The following is a 12,956-nucleotide window of genomic DNA, read 5'->3' on the forward strand; positions in this document are numbered from 1 at the left end:
AGTGGTGGTGGGGGGGGGGGGGAGACTGATGCAGCCAATCAGGCTGCCAAATTGGCTGCAGAGATGTTTCCTCCTGTTTGGATGAAAATGTGAAGACTGCAGCCAATTAGCAGCTACTGACTGGTAGCAGTGGTCTGGGTATGGGTATACAGTACCGAATACAGAAGAGTGCGGTCAGTCTGGCGGGCGATTATAGGGCTTTTTAATTTCTTCTACAACCATGGACCCATCAAAGGGGCTGTGTGATGAAAACAAGTTATCACCCATCTTGCTGATGATAATTTACTAATCAAATGCAAATGAGGGGAACTTCGATGCACCCTGGACGTGGCCAAGGGCTCGTGCACCGTTGCACCCCTTCATTTTGCATTTTCGGATCCTTGCTTCTGATTTAAAGCATAAACTTTGCCAATAGTGAGTGTGTCCAACTGTGTGCCCAGTGACCACTGCTCTCTACACCCAGAAAAGGTGAAGTGTGTGGTAGCCAGAGACACCCACACTGACACCGTGTGAGCCTACCGGACTCAGGCGGTGTCAGTGCGCGCTCCTCCTTGGCTCCTCTCAGTCACCACAGCTCGCTACACCCGGAAGAGGTGCAGAAGTGTGTGGTTGCCATAGACACCTGCACGGCCAGTGTGTGCGCACTCACAGACCAAGTTCAGGGAACTTAAAGGTGCAAGGTACACTTGGCCACAGGGAGCACAAAACCCCCTCATTTGCATTGTCTTTTCCTCTGGCACCTTACCACTGACAGGCACAGCATTACTTGGACTTTTATAGGGGCTAAGCCCCCTCTACCACTAGCCAGCTATAACGTGCAATTTTATTTTTATTGGAGGGGTGGGGGCAATCCTCTTTAAAACTGTAAGTTGCTCATTTTACAAACACTTTGCAATGTTAACCATTACTTACACAACAGCCCTCAAATAACTACACAGAGATGTCACCACCATGGAGCACAGACCAACAGCAGCAGAACCTGACGAGCGCTCCAGCATATACGCGCAGCGGAAATAACTACCACAGAAAGGCTAGACGACGCCTGTTATAACTGCTCCAGCCCACCAATCACCGCTGGCCAATCATCTTTACAGGAAGTTTTGCTCGCTCTGATTGGAACAGACAAACGCTTCTCAGGAAATACAGCCAATCAAAGGTCAGTTTCCGAAGAACGTCCCGCCCCTCTCTGAAAGGCGGGATGTTTCTATGTTGCTGTGACTGCGGACGGGTCGTGTTTGCCGCCATTATTCTGTGAGCGTTACACTGGGGACGATGGCGGGTGACGATGCCACAGGTGAGGACTTGTATATAGCAGTGCTTAGTCACATACACGGGATGTGTGAGCGAGTGATGGTTAGTTACACCGCAGCCTGCAGGGATACAGCCTGTAGTGACGTCACTGCTGGGGCGCTGCTTATACTGGAGGACATGGTGCACCCCGATCCTCTGGGGTCTTATATCCGGGTCCATTGTATTGGAGGGACAATCATTATTTCATTAGTCCTGCCAATGGTTTTATTATTACTTTTCATACATGCGCAGGTGAGACCCAGTTCTAACTGCAAAAACTGTATTTAAAGGGATTTTCCAGGAATAATGGACCTAAATCTGCATTACTCACCCTGCGCTGCTGCACCTGGGCAGTGACGAGCTGCAACAGTTGTGACCGCTGCAGCCAATCACTGTGCTCAGCAGCTGTGTAAGTGTAGTAATCATGTGACTAGTAAGCCCAAGGATTGGCTGCAGTGCTGTCATCATGAAATCACCACTGAAGCCAAGCAGAGAGTGATGCAGATTTATTATTTTTGCACAGCACGAACCAACAGGGATGAAAAGACCACTTAAAGGGATATTCCTATCTTTAGGCTGTGTGCCCATGATGCTTTTTTAATGCGTTTTTGCAGCTGTGGAAACGCATTAAAAACGCATGGTAGAAGGCCTGCCATGTTCCCCAATGATAATCCGCATGTGCTATGCACATGCTACAGAAATTTCCGCTGCGGAAAAGCAGCACTACCAACTATTTTGCGGAAGTGCTGCGTTTTCGCCGCCATTGACTTACATTGGAACGCGCCAATTCCGCAAGACTGCTTCTGTACTTGCGTAATTGGCGCGTTCTAATGTGCGGATGGTACCTGGGTTTAGAGGAGAGGAGTCTCATCCACACCCAGGTACCATTAAAAAATCTGTAAAAAAAAAAAAAAAGAATAAAATAAAAAATAAATGTATATTTACCTTCCGGCGGCCCGCGCTGCGCTCCTACTTGCTTCCCGGCACTTCACAGTGGATTGAAGAACCTGCGCTGACGTCAGAGTCATGTGACTGGTCACGCGACGCTGATGTCGGCAGGTCTTTCAATTCACCGCTGCCGGCAGCTGGGACCGAGTGAAATAAGCCAGTGCGGGCCGTCTGAGGGTAAGTATATATTTATTTATTTTTTTATTTTTAACCACTCTCTCGGTCACACTATATAAATCCATGCTGTTTGCATGGATTTATATATTGTGACTATTAGTTATCACAAGCACTTTCCAAGTGATGCTAATCGCTTGGAAAGCGCTTGTCAACCCGCATGCGGAAATGTCAGTGAATAACGCTCCATTTCCGCATGTTACTGGCAGGAAAACGCATGTACAATCCGCATGCGTTTTTTTTTCTGCTAGGGAGATGCAGAAATGCTCAGGAAAAAATCCTGAGCATTTCTGCATCGTGGGCACATAACTTCTAAGGCTATCAGTTATCCTGAGGACTGACTCTGACGTGCCCCTTCTGAAAGGAGCAGTGGCCGGACTTGTGCACCACCGCTGTCACTTAGGCCACAGCCCCACTATCAGTATTTTTCTCAGGAGTGGGAGCCAAAACCAGGTGAGGAACAATCACAGAAAAAGTATAATAGAAACAAGTCACCAATAGAGATGAGCGTTGTTCTACTCGAACTGTTCGCCAATCTCAAATTCGAGCTGTTTTGGGCGGTGTTCGAGCCGTTCGGCGAACACGAACAATTTGAGAAAAATTCGGCTGTTCGAGGTTATGTTCGATAACTGTTCGTGCACCAAAATCATAACTGGATTTTTTCTCAGTAATGATGAAAATTAATGTTAATACGCAGTTTGAGTGTACAGCGGGGTGGGGGGAGGGGCAGGGGATGGATCTCTGCAGGAACAATGAAGATCTCCATTTTTTTTTTCTCTTTCCCGCATTTACAGTGGGGAGGTGCAATCTGTCAGCCTATCAGCAGCGCACACACGGAGCGAAGTGCTTTTTTTCCACACAAGCAAGGGCATGTGTCATTGGCAGTGTATGTCACATGTCCTTGCCCTATAAGACCAAGCCATTTTCCCCGTCGCCACCATTTTCTCACTGCTGCAGCTGCGTGTTAGACGGCACCGCTGTTGCTGTGTGCGCTATACCTTGTTAATTTCAAGCCAATTTTCGCACAAATATACAGATAGCTTGGGAGTAGGGAATAGTTGTGATTGCAGTCCTTTTAAGGACTAGGTTACAGCATTTCCTACGACTTTTATCAGGCAGGTCTGTGCTCTTAAATAGATAGGTTGTGGGAGTAAAGACTAATTGTAATTGGAGTCCTTTTCAGGACTAGGTTACATCAGTTCCTATCAGTTTTTGCCAGGCAGGTCTGTGCCAGTGCTGTGCAAGTTTTTTTCACAGCATTTGGCTGAATCTAGCAAAGCAAATCCTTTTTGGCCTATTGCAGAGTGTGTTAGTCAGTGGAGTAGCCTATCTGTGTTGCAAGATATACCACCTGTGTATAGAATACCAATTTTTTTACTGCACCTAGTGAAGTAAAATCTTTTGGGCATAGCATCATTCTATTAGTCCATCTATACTGACCTCCATCAGGTTGCAAACTGAATATAATTTTTTTCTGCATCTAGCTCTGAAAAAATATTTGGCCTTCTAGCAGTGTGTGGGACTTGTTCTATTAGTCCACCTATACTGACCTCCATCAGGTTGCAAACTGAATCTAATTTTTTTCTGCATCTAGCTCTGAAAAAATATTTGGCCTTCTAGCAGTGTGTGGGACTTGTTCTATTAGTCCACCTATACTGACCTCCATCAGGTTGCAAACTGAATATATTTTTTTCTGCATCTAGCTCTGAAAAAATATTGGGCTTCTAGCTGTGTGTGGGTCTTGTTCTATTAATCCATCTATACAGACCTCCATCAGGTTGCAAACTGAATATAATTTTTTTCTGCATCTAGCTCTGAAAAAATATTTGGCCTTCTAGTAGTGTGTCGGACTTTCTCTATTAGTCCATCTATACTGACCTCCATCAGGTTGCAAATTAAAAATAATTTTTATCTGCATCTACAGTACATCTGAAAAAATATTTGGGCTTCTAGCTGTGTGTGGGACTTGTTGTATTAGTCCATCTATACTGACCTCCATCAGGTTGCAAACTGAATATAATTTTTTTCTGCATCTAGCTCTGAAAAAATATTTGGCCTTCTAGTAGTGTGTGGGACTTTCTCTGTTAGTCCATCTATACTGACCTCCATCAGGTTGCAAACTGAATATATTTTTTTCTGCATCTACCTCTGAAAAAATATTGGGCTTCTAGCTGTGTGTGGGTCTTGTTCTATTAATCCATCTATACAGACCTCCATCAGGTTGCAAACTGAATATAATTTTTTTCTGCATCTAGCTCTGAAAAAATATTTGGCCTTCTAGCAGTGTGTGGGACTTTCTCTGTTAGTCCATCTATACTGACCTCCATCAGGTTGCAAACTGAATATAATTTTTTTCTGCATCTAGCTCTGAAAAAATATTTGGCCTTCTAGCAGTGTGTCGGACTTTCTCTATTAGTCCATCTATACTGACCTCCATCAGGTTGCAAATTCAAAATAATTTTTTGTATGCATCTAGCTCTGAAAAAATATTTGGCCTTCTAGCAGTGTGTGGGACTTTCTCTGTTAGTCCATCTATACTGACCTCCATCAGGTTGCAAACTGAATCTAATTTTTTTCTGCATCTAGCTCTGAAAAAATATTTGGCCTTCTAGCAGTGTGTCGGACTTTCTCTATTAGTCCATCTATACTGACCTCCATCAGGTTGCAAATTAAAAATAATTTTTATCTGCATCTACAGTACCTCTGAAAAAATATTTGGGCTTCTAGCTGTGTGTGGGACTTGTTGTATTAGTCCATCTATACTGACCTCCATCAGGTTGCAAACTGAATATATTTTTTTCTGCATCTACCTCTGAAAAAATATTGGGCTTCTAGCTGTGTGTGGGTCTTGTTCTATTAATCCATGTATACAGACCTCCATCAGGTTGCAAACTGAATATAATTTTTTTCCCCTCCCCCATGACAGCACACCTTGAGAGAGGATCCGCCCCACCAAGGACAGGAAACCGTCTGAAATAAAAGGGCTGTACCTCTCCCTCGCTTCAGTTGGTTTCCTGTCCTTGATGGGGAACCTGTCTGGAAGAAAGAAGACTTACCTGGGGCTGTCCCGGTGTGGAAGAGCGGGCACTGGCCTGTGCACCGGGTTCAGTATCCCAGAAGCGCCGTCCGCAGCTTCCCCTGGGGTCTCTGCGCCGAGCGGGGCGCACGCGGTGAGGCAGGCTTTGTCCTCCCGGAGACCGCGGCGCCGTCCTCCCCCTGCAGTGTGGAACGCTTCCGGGTATGACGCGCCTGACGTCACGGCGCAGGGCACGCTGGGAGCGGCGCGCTGGGTGACGTCAGGAGGCGGCGCCGATCCAAGATGGCGGCGCCCATCGGAGCGTCCCAGGCCGGTTTTTTATTTTTTATTTTTTTTTTTTTTTCTCAACGGAGCTCCGGCCTGAGGAAGGGGGAGGGCCCACAGACCGGAGGAGGCTGGATGGCCCTATATTTAAGGGGGGGGAGCTATCCTGGAAGCGTGGTGCGCTTCTGAGACATGGCTGATCCAGATAGCCAGGAGCAGCAGCAGCTTGCCCCCCCACCTCAGCAACAGAAAAAGCAGAGGGATGCATCGTATACAGACAGCCGCTCGAGTAATCGTAGTGGCAGCCGCAGGAGTAAGGCTTCGAGTGCCTCGGGACCATCCAGAATGGAATCATCGGTTCCGCGACAGCCTCCGAATCCGGTACCCGTTTGTGACCTCCGAGGGTGAGTGAGCTTCGTGAATGTCACTGGTTAATAACGGGAAGTCTCTTATGTGCTTCCTTTTTTTAGGAGCCTAAGAAGAGTAGTGCCAAGCAAAAGCATAGAATGTGTGCCCTTTGCCAAGCTTCTCTCTCAGTAGAGTGGCAGAAACCACTTTGCCAGGGCTGTGTGACCAAAACCATAGCTGAGAATTCCCGGGATTTTGCTGCAGATTTAAAGTCCATAGCACATGCAGAAGTTCAGGGGTCCCTGAAAGGGTTCCTTAGAGGGAAGAAAAGGCCCCGTAGAGAGGTTTCCCCCGTCTCTGATTCCTCCCAGTCTGAGGAGCAGTGGGATTCATCGTCCTCTTCCTCATCGGGGGGCGGTAGACCCTGCTTCCCCATTGAGAATACAGACAAACTGGTTAGGGGCGCCACACGTGGGAGGCGGCGGCAGGTGGCTTAAAACCAGCGGTGGCTAGCACCTGTGTGGCGAGGTCCTTGATGGTGTGGCTCCAACAGCTGGAAGACCAGCTTAAAGATAAAAAGGTCTCCAGACAGGCAATACTTGCAGAGCTACCTCTAATACAAACAGCATCGGCCTTCCTGGCCGACTCTTCAGCTGACTCGGTCAGACTGTCAGCTAGGGCAGCGGGACTATCCAATGCAGCCAGGCGGGCCTTGTGGCTCAAAGGTTGCCCAGGCGACCTACCTTCGAAACAGAAACTGTGCTCCCTCCCATGTGATGGTAGACTCCTGTTTGGCCAAAAGTTAGAAGACCTGTTGGAAAAAGCAGGCGATAAAACCAAAGGGTTCCCGGGATTTTCGGGGGAACCAAGAAGATTTAGTTTTCGGAGGAGAAAATTTAACCGGGGTCGTCCTCCGGGAGACAAAAAGAAATGGGAAGCCAAGTCCAAAAAAGAATCGGGCTACATGTTTGGAGGACCATCCTCGAGTTCGAAGAGATCCTCCCAATGACGCCAGGCTGGAAGTGGGTGGAAGGCTTTCCCACTTTCTTCCAGCTTGGGATGCGATAACAGCAAACCCCTGGATTCTGAAAATTATCAGTGGGGGCCTGAAGATCCGGTTCAGCCAGACCCCCTGGCGGACCTTTGTGGTTACCCCCCTACGAAAGGTCCAGAAAGAACAATTAGCCCTGGAAACAGAAGTGTTAGAGTTAGTAGGAAAGCAGGTCCTTCTCGAAGTACCAGCAACACAGAGAGGGTGGGGGTTCTATTCCCCACTATTCATGATAAAAAAACCAAACGGGTCCTTAAGGACCATCATCAACCTCAGGAGTCTGAACCAAGTAGTAGAAAACCAGACTTTCAAGATGGAGTCAGTAAGCTCGGCAGTGAAGCTCTTACATCGCAACTGCTTTATGGCTCTAATAGACTTGAAGGACGCATATTATCACGTCCCAATCCATCCGGAGTATCAGAAGTATCTGAGAGTAGCCCTGTTTATTCAGGGGAAGCTGAGGCGTTTTCAGTTTGCTGCCCTACCCTTTGGCCTCTCCATTGCCCCGAGAATATTTACGAAACTAATAGCAGAAGTGACAGCCTTCCTACGGATCAAGAATGTAGTGATCGTGCCATATTTAGACGACTTCTTGATAATAGGGAAAACAGAAGCCCACTGCTCCAGTCAGCTCCTAGTGGTCACGGAAGTGTTGCATCAGCTGGGGTGGTCAGTAAATTTCCAAAAATCAAGACTAACCCCCTCCAGGACTCAGACCTTTCTGGGTCTAATCCTAGACTCTCGTCGCCAAACCTGCTTCCTCCCAGAGGACAAAATCTGCAGGTTGATTGCATTAGTCTCGAAGGCCATTCAAGCTCCAGAGATGTCTCTGAGAGAGGCAATGTCCCTCCTGGGTTCTATGACGGCCTGTCTCCCAGCAGTAATGTGGGCCCAGGGGCATATGAGGCGGCTTCAGTGGGAGGTCCTGTCAGCACAGACGTCCTGCAACGGGCATTTAGAAGGCAGGCTCTCTCTCTCCCCACAAGTAGTAGATTCCCTTTCGTGGTGGACAGTCAGGGGAAATCTAACCGCAGGCGTTCAATGGTCCAGACCAGTAGATCGGGTAATTACGACCGACGCAAGCAGTTCCGGATGGGGGGGGTCATCTGGCAGAACTCGCAATACAGGGTCACTGGGCTTACCACGAGGGGGGAGCATCCTCAAACTTAAAGGAGCTTTGGGCCGTAGAAAGATCCCTCAGGGGCTTCCTCCCTCACATCCAAAATCACCATGTCCAGGTCAGGTCTGACAACCGGACAGCAGTAGCCTATGTGAATCACCAAGGAGGGACAAGGTCACGCCCTCTGATGGTGGTGGCAGACAGGATCCTTGGTCTAGCAGAGCGAAACCTCCTATCCCTCAGCGCCCTTCACATAAAGGGGATAGAAAACGTGAAAGCAGATTTTCTAAGCCGCCATACCCTAAGACAGGGGGAGTGGGGGTTGAACCCGGAGGTCTTCCATCAGATTGTCCAGTTATGGGGGCAGCCAGACATAGACCTGTTCGCCACAAGGGCAAACAGAAAGGTGCAGAGATTTTGCTCCCTAAATCCGGCAGAAAATCCCCATGCCGTAGATGCCCTCCAGATTCCTTGGGGGTTCAGGAAGGCCTATGCCTTTCCGCCATTAGTGATGATTCCAGTAGTGGTGAGGAAGATCCGGGAGGAAGGCGCCAGGGTGATTTTGATAGCCCCTTTTTGGCCCAAGAGGCCTTGGTTCTCTCTGCTTCGGCTAATGTCGGTGTCAGATCCCTGGATTCTACCAGAGAGGCCGGACCTTCTCATGCAGGGACCAGTATTCCATGCCCAGGCCAGGGGGTTCCATCTTTCGGCATGGAATTTGAGAGGTCGCTATTGAGTAGCAAGGGGTTTTCACCAGGCTTAGTTTCTACTTTATTGGGGAGCAGAAAACCAATTACAACTAAGATTTATAGCAGGGTTTGGGGTAAATTCCTAGAGTTTATAGATATCCCGCTATCGAGCAAACCTCCGATCAGAGGGATCCTGGAATTTCTGCAAAAGGGGCGGGACCTGGGTCTAGCTACAGGGACCCTTAAGGTTCAAGTTTCAGCTTTGGGAGCACTCTACAATTGTAATCTGGCTGGGAATAGGTGGATCTCGAGGTTTATCAAGTCCTGTGCCAGAGCAGGACCGGTTAGATCCTTGGGTGTTCCTCCTTGGGACCTGAACTTAGTCTTGAACGCTCTTACTAGTGAACCATTTGAACCTCTACACAAGGTTTCTCCAAAAATTCTCACCCTTAAGACCATCCTCCTAGTGGCCTTAACGTCAGCCCGTAGGGTGGGTGATCTGCAGGCCCTTTCGGTTAATCCTCCTTACACACAAATCTTTGAGGATAGGGTCACCTTGCGGCCAGATCCAGCATACCTTCCCAAGGTGGTATCTAGATTTCACCGTAGTCAGGAGATTGTGCTACCCTCGTTCTGCAGCAATCCCAAGAACTCAGGGGAAGTCAGGTTCCATAACCTAGATGTTAGGAGGTCCCTGCTACAGTACATTCATATGACTAGTCTGTGGAGGAAAGACGGTTCTCTGTTCCTGGCCTTTCAAGGGTGTAGGAAAGGTCACGGGGTGTCCAAGGGTACCATCTCTAGGTGGCTCAGGGAGGCCATTTGCTTAGCCTATACGTCCACAGGGGTTCCAGCCCCGGACAATGTGAGGGCTCATTCCACCAGAGCCGTTGCAACCTCCTGGGCAGAGAGAGCAGACGTCTTGATCGAGCAGATATGTAGGGCTGCTACTTGGTCTACACCATCCACCTTCTTTAAGCACTATCGGTTGGATCTATCCTCTTCTGATCTCACCTTTGGGAGAAGGGTACTTCAGGCGGTGGTCCCTCCCTAGGGTGCTCATAAATTCTCCAAAATTCTCTCAAGGTGTGCTGTCATGGGGGAGGGGAAAACACCAAGGTTACTTACCGGTAGCCGGTTTTTCCTGAGCCCATGACAGCACCCGTAGTTTCCCCCCCTTATTTTTTCTGTTTCTCACACCCTGGTGTGCACTGTTTGGGGTGGTGTGTATATGTATATTGTGGTGTTGGTTATGTGCCTAACCTGTTTTAGGGAGGTCCTCTCAATGCTCTGTAAACAACTGAAGCGAGGGAGAGGTACCGCCCTTTTATTTCAGACGGTTTCCTGTCCTTGGTGGGGCGGATCCTCTCTCAAGGTGTGCTGTCATGGGCTCAGGAAAAACCGGCTACCGGTAAGCAACCTTGGTGTTTTCTGCATCTACCTCTGAAAAAATATTGGGCTTCTAGCTGTGTGTGGGACTTGTTGTATTAGTCCATCTATACAGACCTCCATCAGGTTGCAAACTGAATATATTTTTTTCTGCATCTACCTCTGAAAAAATATTGGGCTTCTAGCTGTGTGTGGGACTTGTTGTATTAGTCCATCTATACTGACCTCCATCAGGTTGCAAATTGAATATAATTTTTTTCTGCATCTAACCCAGCCAATAGTTTTGGCCTAATACCACAGTTTGGCCACTCAGCTCTGCTCGGTTGCCATCCATTGTTTTTTTGTGCAAACAACTCCAGAGTTGTGAATTAGTTAACCACCAAAATGAGTGGAAAAAGGCCTGCTGCTGGTGGAAAGGGGAATAGGCGTGTTGGGAAGGGGAAAAAAGGTTGTGTCCGTGGGGTAGGTGTTAAAGCAACAGTAACATCTGCAGAAGAAAGACCATCTTCCAGCCAAACTAAAATGTCTACTTCTTTTAGCGGACAATGTGATAAGATCCCTTTCTTACGGCCACGCCAATCGCTACAAATTCCAGATGAGGCACAAAAACAGCAGGTGCTTCAACGGATATCAAGTGCTCCTTTAAGTGGGCTCTCCTCCACATCAACTTCAACATCACAAATACTCCAGTCCTCAAAGGTGTCACCCAAATCGCACTTGCTTCCTCACAGCTCCCAAATCTCCAGCTGCCCGTCTGAGTATGAGGTAGAACAGATGGTTGAGTCTGCAGAGCTGTTTACTCATACTATAGCCTGGGAATCAGAGGTCGACTCCAGCGCTTCTGTGAATCCAGACGAGGAAATGATCTGCACTGATGCCCAGAATCTTTGAGTCGGATCCAGGACCAGACGCAGAAGGTTCTGACCATACTGTAGACCCTCATTCCCAAACTGTAACTCCTGTTGGTGGAGACAATGAGGAAGACGATGATAAGACTCAAATACCTGATTGGAGCGACAACTTTAGTTTTTTGTCAGGGCAGGAACAGGTTGGCTCTGAGGACGACGGGTGTGATAACACACAGAGTGATGATGAGGTTGGAGATCCCACTTACTGTCAACCCACAGTCAGCCAAGAGATGAGGTCAGCAGAGGAGGTGGAGGAAGATGCTAGTGACGACGAGGTCAGGTTGCGCCTTCCTGGACAGAGACGTAGTACTGGAAGCACGTCAACAACTGCATCCTCAAACACAACTCTGCCTCTCACCACAAGTCGTGGTGGCTCTTCAGGTCGCATGGGTGCTAAGCCTTGCATAGCCTGGGCATTTTTTCAGATCGATAAAGATGACCCAACTCGTGTTATCTGTAACATTTGTCAGCAAAAGCTAAGTAGAGGCCAAAAAATACATAGTTTGAGTACTTCATGCATGAACCGGCACATGGACATGAAGCATAAGTTGCAGTGGGAAGCTCAGTGTGCTACAATGCGGCCTAGCCGGCCGGGCCAACCACCGTCTGCCATATCTTGTGCATCCGCGCCCTCTTCATCCTCTGTGACTGGGAGGACAGCAGTCACACCTGTTTTGGGGCGCAGACCTGCCACCTCTTTACCCGCAACAGCCAGCGTGATTGGCAGGTCATCATTTTCTTTGGAGGTGGTAACACCAGCTGGTGTTGAGCGCTGTCCGACATCGATAGCACCACCTTTGGATCAAGGCAACCTAACATGTCCGCCTGCATCTTCCTCACAGACCGGCAGTTTGCCGGGGACACCCTTATCAACCCTGTCTAAGCACAATAGCCAGCCCTCGGTCCCTCAGATGTGGACAAGTAAAAGACCATTTCCTCCTAGCCATGAGAAAGCTAAGAGGTTGAATTTCACCATCTGCAAGCTCTTGGCTACAGAAATGCTGCCTTTCCGCCTGGTGGACACAGAGGATTTTCGAGACCTTATGTCCGTCGCAGTGCCCCAGTACCAGATGGCCAGTGGGCACTACTTCTCAAAGAAAGGTGTGCCTGCGCTCCACCAGCATGTCTCACACAACATCACCGCTTCTTTGAGAAACTCTGTGTGTGACAGGGTGCATTTCACCACAGACACTTGGACGAGTAGGCATGGACAGGGGCGTTACATGTCGCTGACTGGGCACTGGGTAACTATGGTGACAGCAGGACAAAGGGCTGCTGTCCAAGTCTTGCCGTCCCCACGAGTTGTGCGTCAATCCTCTTTATGTCAAAGTTCCTCCACTGCTTCTGCCTCCTCAACCTCCTCTCGGTCTTCCACCTGCACCCAAAGCCTGTCTGGTCATGCCACAAGCTTTCTAACTGCGCAGAAGGGATCCTGCACACCTCCTTACTATGCTGGCAGTAGGGCTCAACGTCATCAGGCGGTTTTTACTTTGAAATGTCTGGGAAATGTGAGTCACACAGCTGAGGAGTTGTGGTCAGCTCTGGAGAACCAATTTCATGAATGGCTGTCTCCACTGGACCTGAAACCAGGGAAGGCCGTGTGCGACAATGCTGCAAACCTGGGTGCGGCCCTTCGCCGGGGCAATGTCACACACGTGCCTTGTATGGCTCACGTGTTGAACCTGGTTGTCCAGCAATTTTTAGCCCACTATCCCAGACTAGATGGCCTTCTGCAGAG

The 12,956-nt window shown here is 48.7% G+C and overlaps 1 protein-coding gene across 2 annotated transcripts in view; it reads left to right on the forward strand.

Annotated features, from left to right (window-relative positions):
- Window positions 1–1,144: 1,144 nt before the first annotated feature.
- The window catches only part of CDC7 (cell division cycle 7), a 60,518-nt gene continuing 48,706 nt past the window's right edge, over window positions 1,145–12,956 (forward strand). For both annotated transcript variants that reach the window (XM_073642590.1, XM_073642589.1), the window contains exon 1: window positions 1,145–1,294. In XM_073642590.1, coding sequence (XP_073498691.1) covers window positions 1,273–1,294 — 22 coding nt within the window. In that variant the 5' untranslated portion in view covers window positions 1,145–1,272. The remainder of the gene's footprint in view (window positions 1,295–12,956) is intronic.

The sequence above is a fragment of the Phyllobates terribilis genome, unplaced genomic scaffold, assembly GCF_046119375.1.
Source record: "Phyllobates terribilis strain yellow unplaced genomic scaffold, ASM4611937v1 Scaffold_8__6_contigs__length_399053987, whole genome shotgun sequence".
Classification (NCBI taxonomy): domain Eukaryota; kingdom Metazoa; phylum Chordata; class Amphibia; order Anura; family Dendrobatidae; genus Phyllobates; species Phyllobates terribilis.